This window comes from Leuresthes tenuis, unplaced genomic scaffold, assembly GCF_036924035.1.
Source record: "Leuresthes tenuis unplaced genomic scaffold, fLeuTen1.0.hap1 SCAF_12, whole genome shotgun sequence".
Lineage (NCBI taxonomy): Eukaryota > Metazoa > Chordata > Actinopteri > Atheriniformes > Atherinopsidae > Leuresthes > Leuresthes tenuis.
Genome location: NW_027325366.1, coordinates 32592106 through 32614853, shown reverse-complemented (window position 1 = coordinate 32614853; position 22748 = coordinate 32592106). Strand labels below are relative to the sequence as shown.

The 22748-nt window shown below is 44.1% G+C and overlaps 1 protein-coding gene across 5 annotated transcripts in view; it reads right to left on the bottom strand.

Moving 5' to 3' along the window:
- Positions 1-13411: 13411 nt before the first annotated feature.
- Positions 13412-22748, bottom strand: part of dgkg (diacylglycerol kinase, gamma) — a 122502-nt gene continuing 113165 nt past the window's right edge. For 3 of the 5 annotated variants that reach the window (XM_072397530.1, XM_072397532.1, XM_072397531.1), the window contains 3 exons: positions 20831-20951; positions 19730-19790; positions 13412-15326 (listed from right to left, as the gene is read on the bottom strand). In XM_072397530.1, coding sequence (XP_072253631.1) covers positions 15228-15326; positions 19730-19790; positions 20831-20951 — 281 coding nt within the window. In that variant the 3' untranslated portion in view covers positions 13412-15227. The remainder of the gene's footprint in view (positions 15327-19729; positions 19791-20830; positions 20952-22748) is intronic. The other 2 variants (XM_072397533.1, XM_072397534.1) reach the window with 1 other exon arrangement.

Genomic DNA, 22748 nt, shown 5'->3' with positions numbered 1-22748 from the left:
CGACGTCAGTGTCATGCGGACTTTTCTGTGCACTATAATGATAGATCATTACACTGTCAGAACAAATCGGTTATTAACTGTGCTCTTTGACACCCTGTACTTTAGGAGCATTCAGAGTTAAATTTAACAGCGTAGTAGATTAGTCTTTCAAAAGAGTGACGCAAATGACTGCGGATTAATGTGGACAATAGGTATGAAAATGTATTGAATTAATTATAGGGATGAAAGGCTGATATAATGCCATAGCATAACGAACATTACTCCTTTATTTCCTACAAGTTTACCATCAGAGTTTTGCTAAAAGTCTGATGAATTTTCTAAATCTAGTTAATTGGTTATAATTAAAGACTCCTAAAATGGTTGGTCAGACACTGACTGATGCCAGAAGGGGGTGATTAACTTTGCAGACCAGCTCCTCTGTTGTTGAACAGTAAATACATCCCTCATTTGTCTTCTTATGATTAAAACACTCAGAGATTTGTTCGTCCTTGATGAAGAATGCCGTTGTTTAGTGATGGCCCAAAGAAAAAGCCAGAGACATCATATCTGCTGAGTACATTCATGCTCCTCAGAGGATAAAAAGTGGAATTGCTTCTATTTAAAACTTTCTTATAGGCCCTAAATAGGTCAAACACCTGCAGTTATTACATTAAATTCATGTCCAAGTCTCCACAATCATGAGGACATTTTTAAATACATGCATGAAGGACTCAAAGGTTAGAGGCCATGAATAAATAACCTTTGTCGTTATCATTTCCGTCACCAAATTAGGAACCCTCGTATAAACTCTATCTGGCTGCGAATGTCACTCAGAGTTTAATACGAGCAGCTGGTATTGAATCCATAATCCCCGACAAATCCTTACAGCCACGATACAGAGATTATGAGGCCGCTGCAGAGGCAATAATAGAAAGAGATACATGCACATACGCAGCAGCCACATAGATCATCGCTGGTTATCGCAAAGGTCTGAGGCCAAAGGCAAACAGGTTGTCTTTCATTATGTGCTGTAAAACGATCCCATACCAGCTCAACTGTGCATGTGAGGTGTGTTAAACAGGAGCAACGCCCGCAGGTCTGGCGTTCGGCCCTCTCCGCTGCTGCGGATGTGGTGGGTGGTCACTTGGAGGCGTTTGGAGAGGGAACACATTGTGTTGCTGTTTTTACTCTTTCCTTAAATAAATGGGCCATATGCAGAGGGTGACATGCTGCTTGTGTACATAGCTCCCCCTCTGGGTGACTGTCAGTGGGCGTCGTGAGGACAGAGCGAGAGTTAAAGCCCTGACTTCCTGTCCTCTCCAAGACTCCTACTGTAGGTTAGTGTGACACTGACATAACGACCAGGTCAGAAGCTTCTGAGCGATGGAGGCTAATCCTGATCTTTACTGAGCAAGGTGAGGACACAAAAACCTCCGCGTATGGCTGCACTTCAGCTCAGACAGTCAGGCGCAGCTTTGAGATTCAAAGCTAACATTTTACCTGAAAAACATCACGAAGCAGCAGCTGCAGGGTTTTTGGAGCTTCTGACCCTGAGACATAATCTCACACAACAGGCAGAGTTACAGTTGTTTTTGAATTGTAGATGTACCTCTTTGCATTTCTAGAGCACTGGAACTAGAACTTTAACTTTAAGAACTGTAGATCATGAGAAAAACATCAACAAAATAGATGAGTCAGAAGCAATGGCCCCATCCCAATTTCCCCACCTTGGTAAGGTAAAATTACCTTTATTAGGATGGATTTAAGATGGCTAGATGACTGTGGTTTAATGCCCAAAAGAAAAGAGGCACTTATCCTACCAGCCCAAGTGTAAAATGAAGGAGTCGGGAGAAGCAGAGGAAATGGGAGCAGACCTTTGTGCATTAAGAAGTTGTGCATCAGAAAAAGTTGATGGAACTGCCAATATTTGAAAAAAAAACATCCCTAATTGTGCAAAAAAAACTTGTTAGACTCACTTTTCTAAGTTGTTAACAGAAGTGTTTATGCATGTAATAACGGATGGAAACAGACTTAATAAATCTTTACCTGGATGACATGTTTCTGCTTCAAGAGAACAAACTTGGTTCACAGATAGAATAAACAAAAGAGTTCAAAAGAAGCAGTTTATTGGATTTTCAGCTAATTACTGCAAGTCATCCAGGTGTTGATGTCTTCAACAGGAGCCTGGAGCGTCTGTCACTGTTTCCTCAGGTTTAACAGATGAATAGAGTTGGGTGTCATCAGCATAACATTGGACATATACAGTATGTCACATTTCCTGATATTAAAAGCAGGAATAAGTTGAGTAGCTCCAAGTCCAAACCCCTTTAGAACACCATAAGTAACTCTGGTATGTGTGGAGGACATGTGATGTGCACGAACAACCTGGAATGAATCAGACAAATGTGACTTAAAGGGGAACTCTGGTGTTTTTAACCCTTATTTCTGGCATGAAATACGTTCATCTACTCACTGAGAACAGTTTGGTGAAAGTCGGCGTCCTTCAGAAGATATTTAGATAACTGGAGATCCATATAACGGAGTGAACGGGGCTTAGAGGATGCAGCCTCTAAATAAGGCATTATCTGTCTTTATTTCACCAATACTTTAAGAAGAATGAATGAATGAACGTGTGCTATAGCTCTGTTAGCTCACAGCTGCTGTTATGTGGCTACTTGCAGCTATAGGAGAGCTAACGGAGGGATTTCTACACAGGCACTCTACTGGGACCACTTCATCCACACGCCCCCCTGCAGCACAGTTTATTCACTCCGTGCTCTGTGACAGTCGGCTAACTTCACACAGAGTTTGCTGCTGATAGTTTTGTGCAACATGGCAGGATATTTATCAGATTTTGACAACGTGAACGACGACTTTGAGTAAGATGGACGTTCTTACCGGAGTGAATGAGCTGTGCTGCAGGGGGGCGTGTGGATGAAGTGGTCCCAGTAGAGTGCCTGTGTAGAAATCCCTCCGTTAGCTCTCCTATAGCTGCAAGTAGCCACATAACAGCAGCTATGAGCTAACAGAGCTATAGCACACGTTCATTCATTGATTCTTCTTAAAGTATTGCTGAAATAAAGACAGATAATGCCTTATTTAGAGGCTGCATCCTCTAAGCCCCGTTCACTCCGTTATATGGATCTCCAGTTATCTAAATATCTTCTGAAGGACGCCGACTTTCACCAAACTGTGATACCAAACTGGTATTTCATGCCAGAAATAACGTTGAAAAATACCAGTTCCCCTTTAAACCAGTTTGATACCAATGATATGTCCAAGTCTCTGTAATAAGACGTTGAGGTTTATGGTGTCAGATGCAGCACTGAACTCTAACAGGACCAGCACAGAGACAAAAGAGGTGATAGCTTGTAACTTTAACTAATGCAGTTTCAGTACGATGGTTATAAATCCAGACTAAGGCTCTTTATGTGAACCCTTTTTCTGCCTATAAGTGGTTAGTCGACTTAAAACCACCTTGTCGTGCCTTTTAGAGTTGGATATTGGACTGTAATCGACTAGAACATTCGGATCAGAAGTTGGTGCTTCAGTAATAGTTCAATGACAGCAAGCTGAACGGTTTATTGATTGATCTGATTTTGTACAGAGGTGCTGATCAGTGGCTGAAGGTCAAGGCTCGAAGAAGCCAACAGAATCACATCATCTGCAAAAAGCTGAGCTGTAACCCTGAGGTTCCCAAACCAGACGCCCTCCTCTCAACCACTGCACTCCTTTGACGTGTCAAAACTGCTCCTACATTACCCACAATGCAACTGTACAGCGCTGACAGATGGGGATTGTTCTGCAAGAAGCAGCAGCCTGAATCCGAGATAAGGAGGGCAATAAAGGTCTGAAACCTTTTCCACGACGTCTTCTGAAGCTGTGGCACAATCCTTCAGAGCGCCTGCAAACAAACTTCTGAGCACAGAGTCGTGACGTTGGCCTTTAAAAGTCGGTGCTCAGAGTTCACTGGGATGACCGGAAGCTCCACACCAGCGAGGCAGTCGAGCTGCTGGAGATTACATACTTAACTCTGGAAAAAAAGGCCAAAATGAAAATGTAAAGAATAAACATGAATGCTGGACAAAAATGGATCTTTTCCTCATCCGTCTGACCTTTATTCTGACGGCAGTAAGAATATTATTTACTGTGATGAAACAGGAGTGCTTCAGAGCATTTTAACTGCGAGTCTTGTCTGTCCCAGCTTGCAAATGTCTGTCAAAATGCACATTTCAAAGAGTTAAAATGGGAAAGAATAGCCTGAAGGCGCAGGATGCTCTCACTGAGGGACAAGATGTGACTTGCCTGCTATTAATAGCACTTTGAGAGATAATTCCTGCCTTGTTATCTTAGCAGCCGTACTCAAGAAGCCTTGCCAAAGGCAGACTCTTGTGAGGCTGGGAGTTGTATAACCATGCTTTCTTTCAGTGTCTCAGTCCCAGTCTTTACACAATGCCTCCTCCATCGTTACATATTCAGTCTTCTGCGCTCTCTGCTTCTGGCAGAGTCACCGGGCCACAGATCGGGACCAAAAGAGCGCCTTGATCGAACTACTCAAATGACAATGAGCTGATAAAACACTTCCCTTTGCTCTGATGTAATTAGCTTATCGCTCATCGTCAACTGTTGCTTTGTTTGCTTTGAGGCTTTAGGCCATCTGAAGTGGGTAATGTGCTTAGGCATGCTAACGGGCTCACAGCAGCAGTGCAAACGTGGAAGGACGGGTTATGAGTTCAGTCATGTTCAGAAGGACTGCTTTAGAAACGTTTTCATGAAATATAACTCACAGTGGAGGGTGATCACTCGTCTTTTGAGAATAAAAAAAGCAACTCTGAACTACAAAACATTAGCCTGTGGTGGGATTAAAAGAAGAAGAGGATTACCAAAGTGTTCTGGGAACCATGAAAGCCTCCATTTATTGACTTATAAGGCAGTTAATAGGCTCGCTCTGTTTTAAATTTCCGACCTCTTACAACCAGGTCTACCCATCATTAGCTTTTAGCCTTTTTTAGCTTTTAGCCTAGCACAGAAGAGGCTGAGCCTGCATGTTCAGCAGGCTTCAACACATCATGTTTTATGGTCTTTCTTGGCTTTTAATTCCACGTAAGAGTGAAACAATTTTGTTTTTATTGAGCTTCATTATAAATTTTGTTGCAGTTTGTCTTTTTCATACATTTTTGTGCCTTAAATTGGTTTTTAATGCGGTTTAATGTTTTTTAAAGTGCTTCACAAAGAAATTTGACTTTTGGCATTTATTCCCTTTTGAGGCATCTGTTAAACCTGAACAGGTAACCTGCTTTGGAAAAGTAAATGTCAGCTGGCTTCACCATTTTGGGAGAGAAAAAGGGCCAAAACTACTGCTAAGATGTGCTTTTTATGACCCGAAGTGAATCTGAAATGTGTTCATGTCTGGAAAATGATGGATTTCAGTGAATAAATGTATTTGCGGCTTCACAGAAGCGTCAGAAGAAGCTGATGTCCTGCTGGTAGCTGAGGGCTGACTGTGATGTCGGCTGTTTATCTGTGTTCAGAGCTGGCCGTGGTCACAGCTGGGGAGGCAGCAGTTTAACACCAGGTGTGGACGCCTGCACTTTGGTTCACCCTGGATGCATGATAACAGCAGCTCTGATCTAGTTAATGTCATCAGAGACTAACAGTAACTGCCGGGTGAACCTGAGCACAAAGGAAGAATAAACACAGGCAGGTTTGTGTCTTTATCGGTACTCACTGACATTCTCACACATCAGTAGCTGAGCAGGAGCCACAGCAACATGCAGATTCCTTCTTATTTAGTATTCACAGCGACAAACCAGCTGTTTGGAAATGCTTCACAAACTCTGAGGTGGTTGAATGAAGTGTCCTCAGACTGAGATGTTAAAAGTTAATTTCCCTCACTGATAAGATGCTTTATGATGCTAACATGCGCTAACGTATGCTAACATGCACTAACATGCGCTAACATGCGCTAACATGTGCTAACGTGTGCTAACATGTGCTAACGTGATGAAGATATAGAGCTGCACTGATACAAAAGCAGGTGAAAAAGGAGAAAGGCTAAAGCACCATAGAAGAAGAGCTGCTGTGGTAGCTGGGATGTTCTCGCATCGACTTTAAAGGTGAAAATTTATTTTTATGATGCGTAACCACGGCCACGGGAAAGCTGTTTACAGCAGCTAATTGAGCTTTTCAAAGCCCGAGTAATGCCAGAAAATAAGACGTCAAATCCAGGTGAGTTGAAGAGGAGACGTCTAGGATGCAGAGCAGCAACAAAGTGGAGAGAAAGGAGGAGGAAGTTTAAAGCATTTCTTCCTTTAATCATCAGGGGAAATATGAGATCTCTGGTGGATAAAATGGACGAGCTCGGAGCCCTGATGAGGACACAGCAGGAATATCAGGCAGAGACCTGGCTGCAGGAACAGCTCTAAGAGCTCTCTGCTCAGCTTTAAGACTATCCGGGCAGACAGAGACTGCAGACAGAGCGCTAACAGTAAAGGAGGAGGATCCCAGAGCTGGTTAACAACAGATGGTGGAATCCTGGACCTGGCTGCAGGAACAACTCTAACAGCTCTCTGCTCAGCTTTAAGACTATCCGGGCAGACAGAGACTGCAGACAGAGCGCTAACAGTAAAGGAGGAGGATCACAGAGCTGGTTAACAACAGATGGTGGAATCCTGGACCTGGCTGCAGGAACAACTCTAACAGCTCTCTGCTCAGCTTTAAGACTATCCGGGCAGACAGAGACTGCAGACAGAGCGCTAACAGTAAAGGAGGAGGATCACAGAGCTGGTTAACAACAGATGGTGGAATCCTGGACCTGGCTGCAGGAACAACTCTAACAGCTCTCTGCTCAGCTTTAAGACTATCCGGGCAGACAGAGACTGCAGACAGAGCGCTAACAGTAAAGGAGGAGGATCACAGAGCTGGTTAACAACAGATGGTGGAATCCTGGAGCGTCTCTGCAGCCCAGATGTTGAACTGCTGGCTGTGAGTTTCTGTCCATGTTGTCTGCTGAGAGTTCACCTGAGTTACCTGCTGACGCTGTGTGTGACATCATCAGCTGAGTTGTTGCTAAGCTACAGAAACAACAGCCCGACACCCTGATGGAGACCTCTGAAGGTTCCTACCACACCTTCCTCTCTGTCAGCTGATTTATATCTCATTTGGTTCTCTGTCTGTAGCAGCAGCTGATCTTTGATAATAATCAATACAGCAGTGATATAATTTCCCTTCAGGGATTAATAAAGTGTAATTGAATTGAGTTGAACTGAATTGAATTTACCTCAGGGATATATATCTATGTCCACATATGTATGTCAGCTTGGTGCCAGAAAGTCTGTGAGGACTGAAACCCTCCTAACGATCAGCTGACTAATCGAGGTCTGATCTTGTGACTTATTGACGCTCCGGTATCAGATGTCGGGCCATCGAACGGTAAAGCATCACATCCATGTGAATCCTGTCAAAGTGCTGCAGGGCGAGCGTGTCGCAGCCACCAGAGGCTGGGGTCATGATAGAAAGTAAGATATATTCAAAAATAGTTTCCTTAACTAGACTTTTTGTCCAGAACTTTGAAAGTTTCTTTACAAACTGGGTCCCCCAGTAAGAAAGAATCATGAAAGTCTTGGAAACGGCTCCAACATTTGCCAGATTGCACCTGATATTTTTAACCAATTCTTTAACTTTTGACTTAAAGCTGAGATGTAAATCTAAATTAAGTTTTATTCATTTTGAGCCTATAGAACAAACGTAATCTAAAGGAACCTCACAGGGAAACAGTCCAAAGAGATTCAAGTCCAGCATTTAAAATGATTCCCATCTTCTTATCCTGAATTAAGATGTTTCTTATCCTGAATTAAGATGTTTCTTATCCTGAATTAAGATGCTTCTTATCCTGAATTAAGATGTTTCTTATCCTGAATTAAGATGTTTCTTATCCTGAATTAAGAGGTTTCTTATCCTGAATTAAGAGGTTTCTTATCCTGAATTAAGATGTTTTTTATCCTGAATTAAGATGTTTCTTATCCTGAATTAAGATGTTTCTTATCCTGAATTAAATGGTTTCTTATCCTGAATTAAGATGCTTCTTATCCTGAATTAAGATGTTTCTTATCCTGAATTAAGATGTTTCTTATCCTGAATTAAGATGCTTCTTATCCTGAATTAAGATGTTTCTTATCCTGAATTAAGATGTTTCTTATCCTGAATTAAGATGTTTCTTATCCTGAATTAAGATGTTTCTTATCCTGAATTAAGCTGTTTCTTATCCTGAATTAAGATGCTTCTTATCCTGAATTAAGATGTTTCTTATCCTGAATTAAGATGTTTCTTATCCTGAATTAAGATGTTTCTTATCCTGAATTAAGATGTTTCTTATCCTGAATTAAGATGTTTCTTATCCTGAATTAAGATGTTTCTTATCCTGAATTAAGATGTTTTTTATCCTGAATTAAGATGTTTCTTATCCTGAATTAAGATGCTTCTTATCCTGAATTAAGATGTTTCTTATCCTGAATTAAGATGTTTCTTATCCTGAATTAAGAGGTTTCTTATCCTGAATTAAGAGGTTTCTTATCCTGAATTAAGATGTTTTTTATCCTGAATTAAGATGTTTCTTATCCTGAATTAAGATGTTTCTTATCCTGAATTAAATGGTTTCTTATCCTGAATTAAGATGCTTCTTATCCTGAATTAAGATGTTTCTTATCCTGAATTAAGATGTTTCTTATCCTGAATTAAGATGTTTCTTATCCTGAATTAAGATGTTTCTTATCCTGAATTAAGATGCTTCTTTGCTTTGCTGGTGTTGCCACCATGTGATCCCTCCCATAATAAGTGTTATTTTAACAGATGTTCAGGCATAAAACAGATGTTTTCGATTAAAAAACGGATAATTTTAACCCTCGTATACATGTTGGGTTGTTTTTTCATCATTAATTACGTCTCCACCAACATGAATAACAGATAATTTTTCATAGTTCTGGATCACTCAGGTCTACCCACCATTAGCTTTTAGCCTAGCTCAGAAGAGGCTGAGCCTGCATGTTCAGCAGGCTTCAACACATCATGTTTTATGGTCTTTCTTGGAAGCATCTCGGCTGCAAACGGGTCCAACATTTGCCAGATTGCACCTGATATTTTTAACCAATTCTTTAACTTTTGACTCAAAGCAGAGATTTAAATTTGAATTCAGTTTTATTCATTTTGAGCCTATAGAACAAACATAATCTAAAGGAACCTCACAGGGACACAGTCCAAAGAGATTCAAGTCCAGCATTTAAAATTATTCCCATCTTCTTATCCTGAATTAAGATGTTTCTTATCCTGAATTAAGATGTTTCTTATCCTGAATTAAGATGCTTCTTATCCTGAATTAAGATGTTTCTTATCCTGAATTAAGATGTTTCTTATCCTGAATTAAGAGGTTTCTTATCCTGAATTAAGAGGTTTCTTATCCTGAATTAAGATGTTTCTTATCCTGAATTAAGGTGTTTCTTTGCTTTCTGTGTTGCCACCATGTGATCCCTCCCATAATAAGTGTTATTTTAACAGATGTTCAGGCATAAAACAGATGTTTTCGATTAAAAAACGGATCATTTTAACCCTCGTATACATGTTGGGTTGTTTTTTCATCATTAATTACGTTTCCACCAACATGAATAACAGATAACTTTTCATAGTTACTTAAAAAGTCGGACGTTAGTATTTCTTTGCTGTTTGGAGTCAGTGTGAACTTCACTTTTCATGGGGGCTGCAGCTCATCCCAGCTGCCATCACAGAGCTCAAATATCCAGTTTGAACACAGCAGAAGCAGAAAACCACCAAAGCTGTGAGCGTTTGTCCGTGTTGGTGAAGAGAAAGAAATGACAAAAGTGCACCTTGAACTCGGTCTGTTTTATTTGGTAGTTTGTCCATCAAAAGGCCAACAGCTAACATGAGTGAGGGTGACACACCGCAGGGGCTGAGCATATCGATCCTTCAGCCTCCCTCAGTTCGCTCGGATCCTGGATAACTGCCCTTGACCTCGCTGCTCTGACCCTGAGGGGAGCAGAGGGCTCGATCCACACTGTTCCTGAACCACATCACAGTTAACATTCACTGCATCTCTCTCAGAGTCACTTCTGATGGCTTCGGCCGGGACTCTGGAGCCTCTTCCACCTCGGGTTAGGAGGGAGGAGGCAGCTGAGGCTGCCCCAGAAGCAGAAACAGATGCTTCTGTAATTAACGAGGCGGCACATTATCACACCAAACCGCAGCTCTGACTGAGGTGAGGCTGCTTTAAGATGAACTTCCTCTGATTCTGCTGCACAGGTGTGACAGAGCAGGAGCTCCCTTCTACTCTTTAAACTGTGAGGCCCAGAAATGAGCAGCTTTACGCAGCGTTTGGTCAGCTGTTTAAAGCTAAAATGAATCATTATGTTGATGGTTTTTCAGGTAAATCCACAGGAATCCTCTGTCTGCTGCTGCTTGTGGACAACCAGCACGTTTAGATGATTTTAGAAGGAATTCACGCCATCTTTGAGCTACTTTAACGGTGAAAATCAGGATTTTATACAGTCTGGAAACGCTTTAAGTTTAATAAACACTTTCCTGGTTTGACTGAAAGATGCAGAAAGATGGAAGTTTGGACCATCTGAGTCCAGCTGACATGCAGGAGTGATGGGATCCCTGAGTGTGCCGGTGTAGAGAAGCTCGATTTTAACCCCAATAACTACACATTTTCCTGGGGACTGACCAACACACCGGGATGTTTTAACCCGTAAGAGCAGCTGATCCGTCAGTGTTTTCAGTTTCTGATGGGACCTTTTTAAAGGTCTCATCTGTTTTCAGCTCCTTTCCTTGGTGTCTCTGCCTGAGTCTCCTGGTTCAGCAGCTTCAGCTTAGCTGAGGCAGATACTCTGCAGCCGGCAGCTCAACACGGTGAGCTCTCAGGAAAGGAAAAGCAGAGAAAGCTGGATGAATCTCAGCTCTTTGTGTCAGTGAAGCTGACTCATATTCACCTTTTGATTTGATTTTTAAAGGCATAGAGAGCTGGTGACATTCTGCTTTCCTGTGAACAAACACTCAGGAAGGACTTTAAAACCTTCTGACAGCTGAAGCTTTACCTTCTTTTTATGTGGGAAGCCACCTTCTCTAATTGATTTTCAGTGAGAGATGAGTCGGCTGCAGATTCATCGGCCATTATCTCGTTTTTCCAGTGAGAGAAGAAGAAAGGAAATTCAATTGGTGGAGTACTCCGAGCTGTTTAATGCAGATATTACCTTTTCCAGGCCAGTGTATGGAAGCCTCCACAGGGAAACGTGTTCTGTGGGATACGTTTTAAACATGAACTTCACCTCTGAGGCGCTGAGAACACGTTTGAGTTTGTATTTAATTCAGGAAGCTGCTGAAAAACTACAGAAAACCTCATTTATGCAACTGAGCCACTCGTTTTCTTTCTAACTTCCACCAAAACCGAGCGAACACACACGATGTAATCCGATTACACGTATTACTGATCCTTTAAACTAGTAACACATTAAAACCGGCTGTGTGCAGGTAGCTTGATGGAGATTAACCAGAAGTGATGGAATGGAAATGCTCAGCCGGTTTGGGGCTGATCACCACAGACGGGGCAGCTTTGTCATATTGATGCTTCTCTCCCGGATCTATTATCCCCAAAGAAGCCGGCCACAGATCTCAGCTCCTGCCTGCTCAAAGGTTAGTGGCCTCAGAGCAAAGCTTCCCCCTGAATGTGCTTCACCTGGTCTGTAATCAGTGTCTGCAGCCGTGAGCACAGAGCGGGTCAGTTTATTTAAGGCAATCGATTGCTACACAGGACAGGAATAGAGTGACATGCAAACCAGCTCAGAGGGGCTTTGATCGGACGCCGACTCGTCATGTGGGAACTCCCCGTGACCCGACTCATCTCTGACGCCTTCTCTTTAACATCCTACCACAGAAGAAGAAAGAAAACCACAACAAATAAATACATTCAACAAAAGGTTCGATGAGTCTGATCCACACTCTCAGCTTTGTTCACTCTTCTTTTGTTTCAGCAGGCATGCGGTGATGTAAGTTAACTTCAGATAAAACACAAATATATACACTCTGAAACCATTCTCTCTGTTCAGTCACTGTAAACATGCACTCTTTTCCACGCAGCTCCCCGGCGCCCAGGCTCCACGCCGGAATAAAGGCCCGCGAGTTAAACCTCGGAGATGAGCTGCATCCCAGCCTCCTGGGCTCACAGGTTCAGTCTGACGTCATGGTGCCTGGACGCCAGGGCAAAGACTCAGCGTGTTTTAAAGGGAATCAGGGTGCAAAGGCCCGACAGTGGAGCTCAGTCTGTGCCGCCAGAACTTATCAGAACTTCTCCAGTCCTCCAAGACAGTTTTCCACCAACGTCTAACTCGGATCACATGCAGATCGGTTCAGTGACGTCAGTGTGGATCCGGCAGCAGGTCTGGAGCCATTTAACCCTCGTTTGTGCTGCTTTTTACTCTCAGATTATTTCAACTGAGCTGGTTTTTCTTCTCTGATAATCTGAATGAACCAAAAGGGAAAATAATTCTACATTTAAACGACAGAAGAACATTTCTCTGCACTCTTCCAGCATTAAACATATAATTACTGCACTTCTGTGAGATTCTGCACTTTCTGCTTAATTCACTTAAATAATGAAATGTTACTTTCTTAAATCAGAATTTTTGACTTGACTTTTATTTCCTTCCTAACCCAAGATATTCAATAAGTTCATCAGCTTGATTTATTCAGTTTTTAGTTGGAAAACATTCCAGGAAACGGGGGAAAGAAAAGAGCTTTCAAACAGCTGATTTTAACCCTGATCTGGTCCTAAAGCAGCCTCCCTGACAGTCTGAGCAGCAAAGATGTTCAGAGGAGCTCCAGTTTGTGTTTAAAACAATGTTCCTCAGAGAAAGACTGGAAGGGATCTGCATATTTCTGCCTCTACAGAGCAGAATATCATTAAAGCATTCAGGGAATCTGGAGGAGTTTCAGTGGAAAGGACGAGGGAGCAAGCCTAAGCTGGACCCCGTGACCTCTGACCCCTCAGACGCTGCATCAAGAACCGTCATTCATCAGCAGCTGATAGAAGCACATGGACAAGGGATTACTGTGGAAACCTTTGTCCAGCACCACAATACAGAGTTCCATTCACAAGCTTTACTGTGCAGAGAAGAAGCCTGATGTTAACCTCGTCCACTTCTCTGGGCTCGGAGGCGTCTGGGATGGACCGTCACACGGTGGAAACGTGTGCTGTGGTCAGACCCATCAGTATTCCACATCTTTGTTGGAAGAAATGGAGCAAAGAGCAAAAGCAGCATCCAGCCTGCTGTCAGCAACCAGTCCCTGCAGCCAGGCTCTGTGATGGTATGGGGTTGGATCAGGGGGCAAAGCTCATTTCCACTTCTGTGACGGCAGCATTAATGCAGAAAAGCTCACTGAGATTTTACAGCAACATATGCTGCCTTCAAGGCCACATCTTTTCCTGGGACGTCCCAGCATTGTTCAAGCAGACCATGGAAAACCACATTCTGCCACATTCCAAAGGCCTGGCTGAGGAAGAAGAGGTACGGGTGCTGGACTGGCTGCCTGCAGTCCTGACCTGTCCCCAGCAGAGAAACAACCCCCCCCCCGCACTGCTGCACACCTTAAGACCTGTTTAAGGAGGAATGGGACAAAATAACAGCTGGAACTCTGCATCACCTGGTTTCCTCAGAGTCAGAACGGCTTTAAGTGTTGGCAGAAGGAAACAAAGTGGGAAAAGGTTCACTGACTTTATGGGATGCTGCAGGTCTGAAATTTTCAGTTTAAATGAAGCTGATGAGATAAAATATTAAATATCTTGGTTTCTTTCTGACTGCAGTGAGATAAAAGTCAAAGTAAATGTAAAAATGACTGTTTTTAATGATTTTTTCCATGTTTTCTGATTTGAGTGAAACATTAAAACTGTATTTTATCATCTGCTGGGCTTTGGGTGACAGATGAGTTCCTTATATATCACCATTTATATGTCAGGGTTGACTGATATGTATACATATCTACTGCACCACCTGATCTATTGATCCAGCTGCTTCATCAGCTCACCACACATTTATTGACAGAGTCAGCATGCGATCTGTGATCTTATTTCACCACTAACTGACCTCTTTAAGCCTTTCAGCTCTCGGTTCAGCACTCCAGGCCAAACCGAGGAGAGAAATCAAATGTAAAATAACCCGATATGATTAGACAAAGTGGAAAACTGGCTCCAGAGGAGGACAGCAGCAGCAGCTCTGCACGGAGAACACTGATCTGAGCAGGATATTGACAGTGATACATTAAAAACACATCGGTATACGTGAGCTACACCTACTTTCCAGAAATATACATACACTCTGTCTGCACATACTCTGGAATATACGTTATGTGGACAGTAATATGGGCACATTCTTCATAAACACGTTCTTTTCGGCTTCTTTCAGCAGCTCTCGGTGAGTTTAAGGGCAGCGTTTCAGACGGAGACGAGGATCCTCCCTGAAGCAGACGGATGCATTTGGTTCCCCTGACGATGCTGTGGTGAATAAAAAACCCAGCGGGCCCTGCTGCTGCGCCGTTAAGGGGATTTGTGTCAATCCTCGGCCCTCCGGGGGTTTGCTGTGCTGTGCAGCTGATTCTGGATGTTCGAGTCTCTGATCTCTACTTTCAATCTGACTACATCAGTTAACACAGCCACAGCTGGACAGATGCTTCCACTGCCTGAAGCCTAGCGCCGGATCACTTGCTCTGCCTGGAAATGTGGCCCAAAGATGTGTTTTAGTGGGTCAGTGATGCTGCATGTTTCCATCCATTCCAGGCCAGAGTTTCAACCCACAAACAGTCAGTCAATAATGGATGAGGCCTCGCGTCTGCTCGGCTGTGGCGTGTTGCGAGTCCGCAGGGACGCCGAGGAGCGAGCGCTCTTACAAGCGACCGCTGCTCCATAATTCATCCGGGTGTTTTAACCGAGTTTCAGTGTCACTGTCCCCACCTCGGAGGGGTGCCGGCTCAGCTCAGGCAGAGGAAGCTTGGAGATCTTAACGATGGTTACACAGGAAAAGGTCGGTACCGTCTGCCGCCGCTGCTCGTTCCCCCGGAAAACAATCCCAAGTTCAGGAATGTAAATGTACTTCTAACTTTCAAAGTGGCGCCCGGCTGCAGCTGGTCTGAAGGAGCTGCTCATATATGTGCTGTGCATGTGTGTGTGTGGGTGTGGTCTGTGCACGTGAGTCCTAGTCGCGGCTGCGGTTGCGTTTCTTGAAGAAGAAGAACGGCGTCTTCTGAGGCGGGCCCAGTAAGATGGGGACCTGGTTCTTGTGCGTGATCCTGATCTGTAAAAAGCACACGGAAACAGAAATGATGAAATCCGCCCCCATGAAAGCGTTTCTCTGACAGGTTTACAAGGCTTTTCACGACAAAAACGCTCGCCGCGACCTTGCAAATAAGTGACAACAGGAAGATTTCAGTCGTGAGCTTTGCTGTGAGAGTCAATGGACTTCCTCCTGTGAGGTGAATAATACCACGAAGCCTCGTAGGTTTGATGGAATGACCTTGCTGGAGGTCAAAGTCAGGGACAGGCAGAGGAGTTTGTTCAATAAAAGAGCCGGGAAATGAGCCAAGACACGACGAAAGCCAGGAGCACTCAGCTGGGTGAGGCACGCAGCCTACTTTACTAGCTTTGAAGGATATTCGTCTTCCCTGTGCTGTTCAGGGGACTCGTACAGAACCCCAGGACGGGTCCAGGTCCAGCTCTCAGAGGCTGGACTGCAGGTCCTGGTCTGGTTTTGTTTGAAAAGCCTGCCTGTCCAGCCGGTGTCGGTACCAGATCTGCTCGGGGCGCTGCGCCTGCTGGTGACACATTCTACGATTGGCTGGACGTTGGCACGGTAACGTGAGGGAATGTGATTGGTCCGGTGTCGGTACCAGATCTGCCACTCGTAAAAAACTTTTTTTTTTTTAATACAAAATGTATTTGGAAACTGAGATAATCATGTCAGCATTTCTATAAAAGTCACAAAAAAACTGCTTTTTTAAGAAAACATAAAGTAGTGGGTTTACTATTTACATTTTATGAATGAAGTATTTATTTATTTAATAGAAACTCCAACTTTATTACAAACTACATTTCATAAGAATCAGATGTGTCCTTTTTTGAAAGATAAAGCTGGATTTCTTTGTAAAACCCGTCCATATTTCCGACGAAGAGCCGCAAAAACGACTTCAATAGGTTGGTTTTTTTACTACTTCAGTAAGTTGTCCGGACCAATCACATTCCCTTACGTTACCGTGCCAACGTCCAGCCAATCAGAGAACATGACGTCACCAGCAGGCGCAGGGACCCGAGCAGATCTGGTACCTACACCGGATGTCCAGCATTACCCACAATTCAGTGTGATAAACACAGCACAATCATGCAGTTCCTGGTCTTATTGAAGAAGAAGAGCTCTAAGCCAATCACGTGAGTTTTAAATGACTGTAATAACAGAAAGTGTTACCTTCAGGGTCAGAAAACACGCGGGAGTTTTTGGTTTTAGTGTCGTGTAAAAGACTTAAAACATCTTTGAGTTACGGTTCAGCACCACAGAAAGCCATCCTGACTAAGCCGTCAGCAGGCGTCTGGAAGGTGTGGACAGTCCTGTTAGCGTGGTCACTTCCTCGTCAGATTGCATTTAAATGCATCAAGCTGCAGTGTCAGCTCATCTACTGCGTGGCATGTCCTGAACTTTGAGCCCAACATGAGGAGGAGGCCAACAAAATAACAAGAAAGAAGCAGAAGAAGAGTAATAATAGCTTTTTAAAGTACTTTACGAAAGAGACAGAAATGAGAAAATACAAATAATATGAGAATAAAGAGACGAGTGCTCAGAAAGAAGAAGGCTTTTCCTCATTTTATGGCCAGTTGCAGCTTCTGCAGCTGAGATTTTAGCCTTCATATTTTCCAGCAGCGGATTTCACCTCAAATGTTCAGGAGGTTCTCCAAGAGTTCAATTTAATTAAGTGAGCTTTAAAGTTCAGCACGCAGCAGACTCAGCAGCTGGCTGTTAGATAGCTTCAAAATGTCCACGATAACTGTCATCGGGCTTTAGGATTGGGAGACAAAGTCAGGCTGAGACGGTTTGGATCCGTTAAACAACTCAAACACATTTAATAACTTCAGTAGGTTGGTAGGATGTAACACATCCTGGTTATTAAAAGCTTCCTCTGACTGTGCAGCGATTCATTCTGTTGATTCTTTAATATTTAAACAATCTGATCGAGGCTGCGTTCAAAGGTGAGCACAAAAAGTACAAAAGGTTTTGCATCCTTCTGCATCTGGTGTGAACTTTAGCTTCAGAAGACGCTGCATTCACTGCACCTCAGACTGTTGTAGCTCCAACTTCAGGCTCATCAGTACTTATACAGCTATAAATAAGTAAATGAGATAATAATGCTCCGCTAACACTTTGTTTAATGTTTTATATGTGACAAGGAAATGGGATTTTCCATTAAACATTGAACGCACCATCAGTTCTTGAATTCAGCTGCTGAGTTTATGGAGCTGATGGAGGAGGTGAGTTAGGGTTAGGGAGGGTTCTGGGTTAGGGAACCCACCCTGCTGTGTTAGGGTTAGCGTGGGTTCTGGGTTAGGGAACCCACCCTGCTGTGTTAGGGTTAGGGAGGGTTCTGGGTTAGGGAACCCACCCTGCTGTGTTAGGGTTAGGGAACCCACCCTGCTGTGTTAGGGTTAGGGAGGGTTCTGGGTTAGCGTGGGTTCTGGGTTAAGGAACCCGCCCTGCTGTGTTAGAGTTAGCGTGGGTTCTGGGTTAGGGAACCCACCCTGCTGTGTTAGGGTTAGGGAACCCACCCTGCTGTGTTAGGGTTAGCGTGGGTTCTGGGTTAGCGTAGGTTCTGGGTTAGCGTGGGTTCTGGGTTAGGGAACCCACTCTGCTGTGTTAGAGTTAGCGTGGGTTCTGGGTTAGGGAACCCACCCTGCTGTGTTAGGGTTAGGGAACCCACCCTGCTGTGTTAGGGTTAGCGTGGGTTCTGGGTTAGCGTAGGTTCTGGGTTAGCGTGGGTTCTGGGTTAGGGAACCCACTCTGCTGTGTTAGGGTTAGGGTGGGTTCTGGGTTAGGGAACCCACCCTACTGTGTTAGGGTTAAGGTAGGTTCTGGGTTAGGGAACCCACCCTGCTGTGTTAGGGTTAGCGTGGGTTCTGGGTTAGCGTGGGTTCTGGGTTAGGGAACCCACCCTGCTGTGTTAGGGTTAGGGTAGGTTCTGGGTTAGGGAACCCACCCTGCTGTGTTAGGGTTAGGGTAGGTTCTGGGTTAGGGAACCCACCCTGCTGTGTTAGGGTTAGGGTGGGTTCTGGGTTAGCGTGGGTTCTGGGTTAGGGAACCCACCCTGCTGTGTTAGGGTTAGGGTAGGTTCTGGGTTAGGGAACCCACCCTGCTGTGTTAGGGTTAGGGTGGGTTCTGTGTTAGGGAACCCACCCTGCTGTGTTAGGGTTAGGGTGGGTTCTGGGTTAGCGTGGGTTCTGGGTTAGGGAACCCACCCTGCTGTGTTAGGGTTAGGGTGGGTTCTGGGTTAGGGAACCCACCCTGCTGTGTTAGGGTTAGGGAGGGTTCTGGGTTAGGGAACCCACCCTGCTGTGTTAGGGTTAGGGTGGGTTCTGGGTTAGCGTGGGTTCTGGGTTAGGGAACCCACCCTGCTGTGTTAGGGTTAGGGTGGGTTCTGGGTTAGGGTGGGTTCTGGGTTAGCGTGGGTTCTGGGTTAGGGTGGGTTCTGGGTTAGCGTGGGTTCTGGGTTAGGGAACCCACCCTGCTGTGTTAGGGTTAGGGTGGGTTCTGGGTTAGGGAACCCACCCTACTGTGTTAGGGTTAGGGTGGGTTCTGGGTTAGCGTGGGTTCTGGGTTAGGGAACCCACCCTGCTGTGTTAGGGTTAGGGTAGGTTCTGGGTTAGCGTGGGTTCTGGGTTAGGGAACCCACCCTGCTGTGTTAGGGTGGGTTCTGGGTTAGCGTGGGTTCTGGGTTAGGGAACCCACTCTGCTGTGTTAGGGTTAGGGTGGGTTCTGGGTTAGGGTGGGTTCTGGGTTAGGGAACCCACCCTGCTGTGTTAGGGTGGGTTCTGGGTTAGGGAACCTACTCTACTGTAATAACAGGTTATCAGCTGCTACAGGTCTGAAAAGAGGCAGAACATGAGGAACAGAGGGAACTAAGACTCATTATGAGCCTCTGAACTGTCTCTTTGACTAAAGCTTGTCACATTTTATTAAGACCTGGAGAAACCATGTCAGCTTGTGGAAAAAAGGCCAGAATATGTCTCCTAAAACCTGCTTGTTTACCGTCTTCTTCTTAGGATGTTGAGCATTAATTATCTTAATTAGATGTTTGATGAACAGTGACAAAGGTGCAAATCTGAGAATTATAATTGAATTCATTAGATACCTGAGCGCCGACTTGTTATAAAAAGCAACATTTTCTCTGTTAAATACTGCTGCGAGTTGTTTATAAGCCGTTTTATTCCTTCTTTTCTTGCTTTGAAGGCCACGTTTCTGCAGTGAAGGAGGCGAATAAAACAGCTGAGAACTGCAGGTTAAAGCGCTCTGACTTTCCACGCTTCCAGGAGAGTTTGACATTTTGCTTCATGTGTCGCACAGAGTGGGAATAAAAAGCCACAGTCGGCACTTGGCTGTATCACAGAGTCACATATGAAGGGTCGCTGTGGCCTATAAGGAGCGGCGCTGCTGACTCTTACCGTGCAGGGGGGCTGCATCCAAGGCTCGCCATCGATCTGCATTGGCAGCCGCCGGGATGTCCTGTGAAGAGACAGCAGAAAGATGAAGGACAAGAGGTCGGGGCGGGGGGGTTTGTGAAGGTTAGATCGCACACACCTCCGAGGCACGAGGGGCCTGTTAACGGCGTCCCAGGCCAGGGTCAAACACTGCTCCCTTTGTTCCCATGAGAGCAGTTCCCAGACGGGCCCACACTCTAAACTCACAGAGCCACTGTATGCCCACATGCTCACCCACACAGCCAAAGTTGGTTTAAGACATTCATGCATGCCTCTGGCTGGAGAAACACAGTGTGGGAGAATGACTGGGATGAATTCCCCCCTTTAACTCGGCTCTAGGAAAATATTAGGGGCCAGTTTGTGACCAAGTGAGAGGGCAGCTTGTAAATGTCACCTCTTTGCTGCAGTAACTGTGGAGATTTAACGGGTTGATTTCCACAAGAGCAGCAAAAACATCTGCAGTAAAAGGCATTTCCTTTGGATTAAATGGAAGTTAATGCTTTAAACTTTGAAAGAATTGGACGGAATCTGTTGTTTTTAAGGTCTGCAGCAGCTGTTTAAACTCATAAACAGGCTGATGTTTCTTTTTTAACACAACATTAATAAACTAGTCAAGTCACTTCAACAGAAATCTCTCTTTTAACTCACAAGTGCAGACAATAGTATCCTGGCAAAATCAGAGGATTTTTACCCGAGATGCAGGACCAAAAGTCAGACCTGAGGACCACAGATGGGTCGTTTCTCAGCCTGTGAAACAGTCCAAAGCTCCAACAGTTCACTTAGTGAGACAAGCAGCTGAGATGTATAATTCATCACCAACAGGCATGGTATTGTTTGGGCACCGCAGGGATTTTCAAAAGCACAAAAACACTCGAAAGGAATACATTTTTCATCCTACATGTACAGTAGATGGATGCATTTTGTGCAGCTTCCGGCTGGTTGAACCGGAGAAAGGATAAAGGTAAGAGGAGGCAGTGACACGACACAGATGAAAGGAAGGGGATGTGGATCAGAAGGTGGCAGCTGGGAGCAGGAGGGTTTAAAAAGGCAGAGGAAGCAGCTGACCTGATGGTGACGCTGGCACATTGAGCCAGTCTGCGTCCTGCGCTCTTCAGCCCGGTGTAGATCTGCCCCATCTCTATGGCGCCTTCCAGGCCGACCACCTCCAGCAGCTGGTCACTGAAGTCTGCAAAGTAACAGAAAATCAAACACACAGGTCTTTACAGGTTTAGCGATCCAGTTAAACCCGCCTGGATGAACACGAGGATGCAGACTTCGGTCCTAAAACTCAGAATAACTGAGAAACAGGGACCTGCACCAGCATTAAGTCCTCATTTTATTCAGTTTCACCACTTTAAAAGAGCAGTTTGTCTGAATTAGAGACACAGACCTGTGACCCAAACCATCTGAAGCTATAAAGTTCTGTTATCTGGGTCATAAAAACACAACTTTTCTTATTTTTCATGCCATTATTCAGTAATATAGAACATTTTTAACAATATTACGTGCTGCTTCCTCTAGATTCCCAAGTTCCTGATGAATCCTCAGGAATCAGTTGCCTTAAAGCAACACTAGATAAGTTTGTGAACCTGAAAACTACTCATTTTGAGGTACACTTTGTTTTCCACATTCCTGGGCCTGAAACTGGCTTGGAGTGGCTGAGACTTTGGTTTCCAGCCCTGCACCACATCGTTTTATGGCCTCTTTAACGTGACAACAGCTTCACGTGTACAGTTGTACATGTGCAGGGCTCAAAATGAGACTGGTTTTAACTGTAGGGGGAGCCAAAGAGCAAAAGAAATTCTCTTAAAGAAACCTCAACGATTGCTTAATGTACTCCTCTACAACAATGCGTCATTAAAAACACATTAAATACACTAATCTTAAAGTTTATCCCATATTTTGAACCAGAATGTCCAACATTACTTTACTTTACAACATGTTAAGGTTAAAACTTTTACAATTCCAGGAAGTGTTGCATTTGGTTATAGTTTCCAGCTGAAAGACAACAAGGGAAGTAAAGCGAGTCTCAGCTTTCCCAGAACCCTTTACACCAAAGGTAGCCTGTTTAAACAGGCTCTGATAAACGCAGATACACCCACTGAAACGAGCCAATTAAAGCCTTTCCCCTGCCAGTAGTCGTGCGCTCTGAGGGCTGAAACTTATTGGTTCAGCATATTTCCCACGGGAAGAGGAGGTAACTATGAAGACATTCTGCGGGCTGTGTTGAACTGCACTTTCTGATAATCACCCCGTTTTTTAACGTCAGCCCCCTACAGCAGGACTGAAAGTGAGCTACCAGCTCTCTTAGATATGGTTAAATCAATCAATTGCGTCCCTTTTTGTCTGTGTTGTGTGTTGCTAGCAGTTTCAGAGCTGCCACGTGAGACGTTACAATCAGTAAATATTTGTTTCTGTAAAGAAAAAGGGAGCTGTGCCATTACTGCTGCATCCTCAGTGAAAATAAATGGGTGTTGTGTTCACAGTTAATGAAACATGTTAAAACAAGCTAATGAAAGCATGTAGCTACAGCGCTGAAAAGCTAAAACATGTTAATGAAACATATTAAAACAAGCTAATGAAAGCATGTAGCTACAGTGCTGAAAACATGGTAAAACAAGCTAGTGAAAGCATGTAGCTACAGCGCTAAAAAGCTAAAACATGTTCATGAAACATGTTAAAACAAGCTAATGAAAGCATGTAGCTACAGCGCTGAAAAGCTAAAACATGTTCATGAAACATGTTAAAACAATCTAATGAAAGCATGTAGCTACAGCGCTGAAAAGCTAAAACATGTTCATGAAACATGTTAAAACAAGCTAATGAAAGCATGTAGCTACAGTGCTGAAAAGCTAAAACATGTTAATGAAACATGTTAAAACAAGCTAATGAAAGCATGTAGCTACAGCGCTGAAGAGCTAAAACATGTTAATGAAACATGTTAAAACAAGCTAATGAAAGCATGTAGCTACAGTGCTGAAAA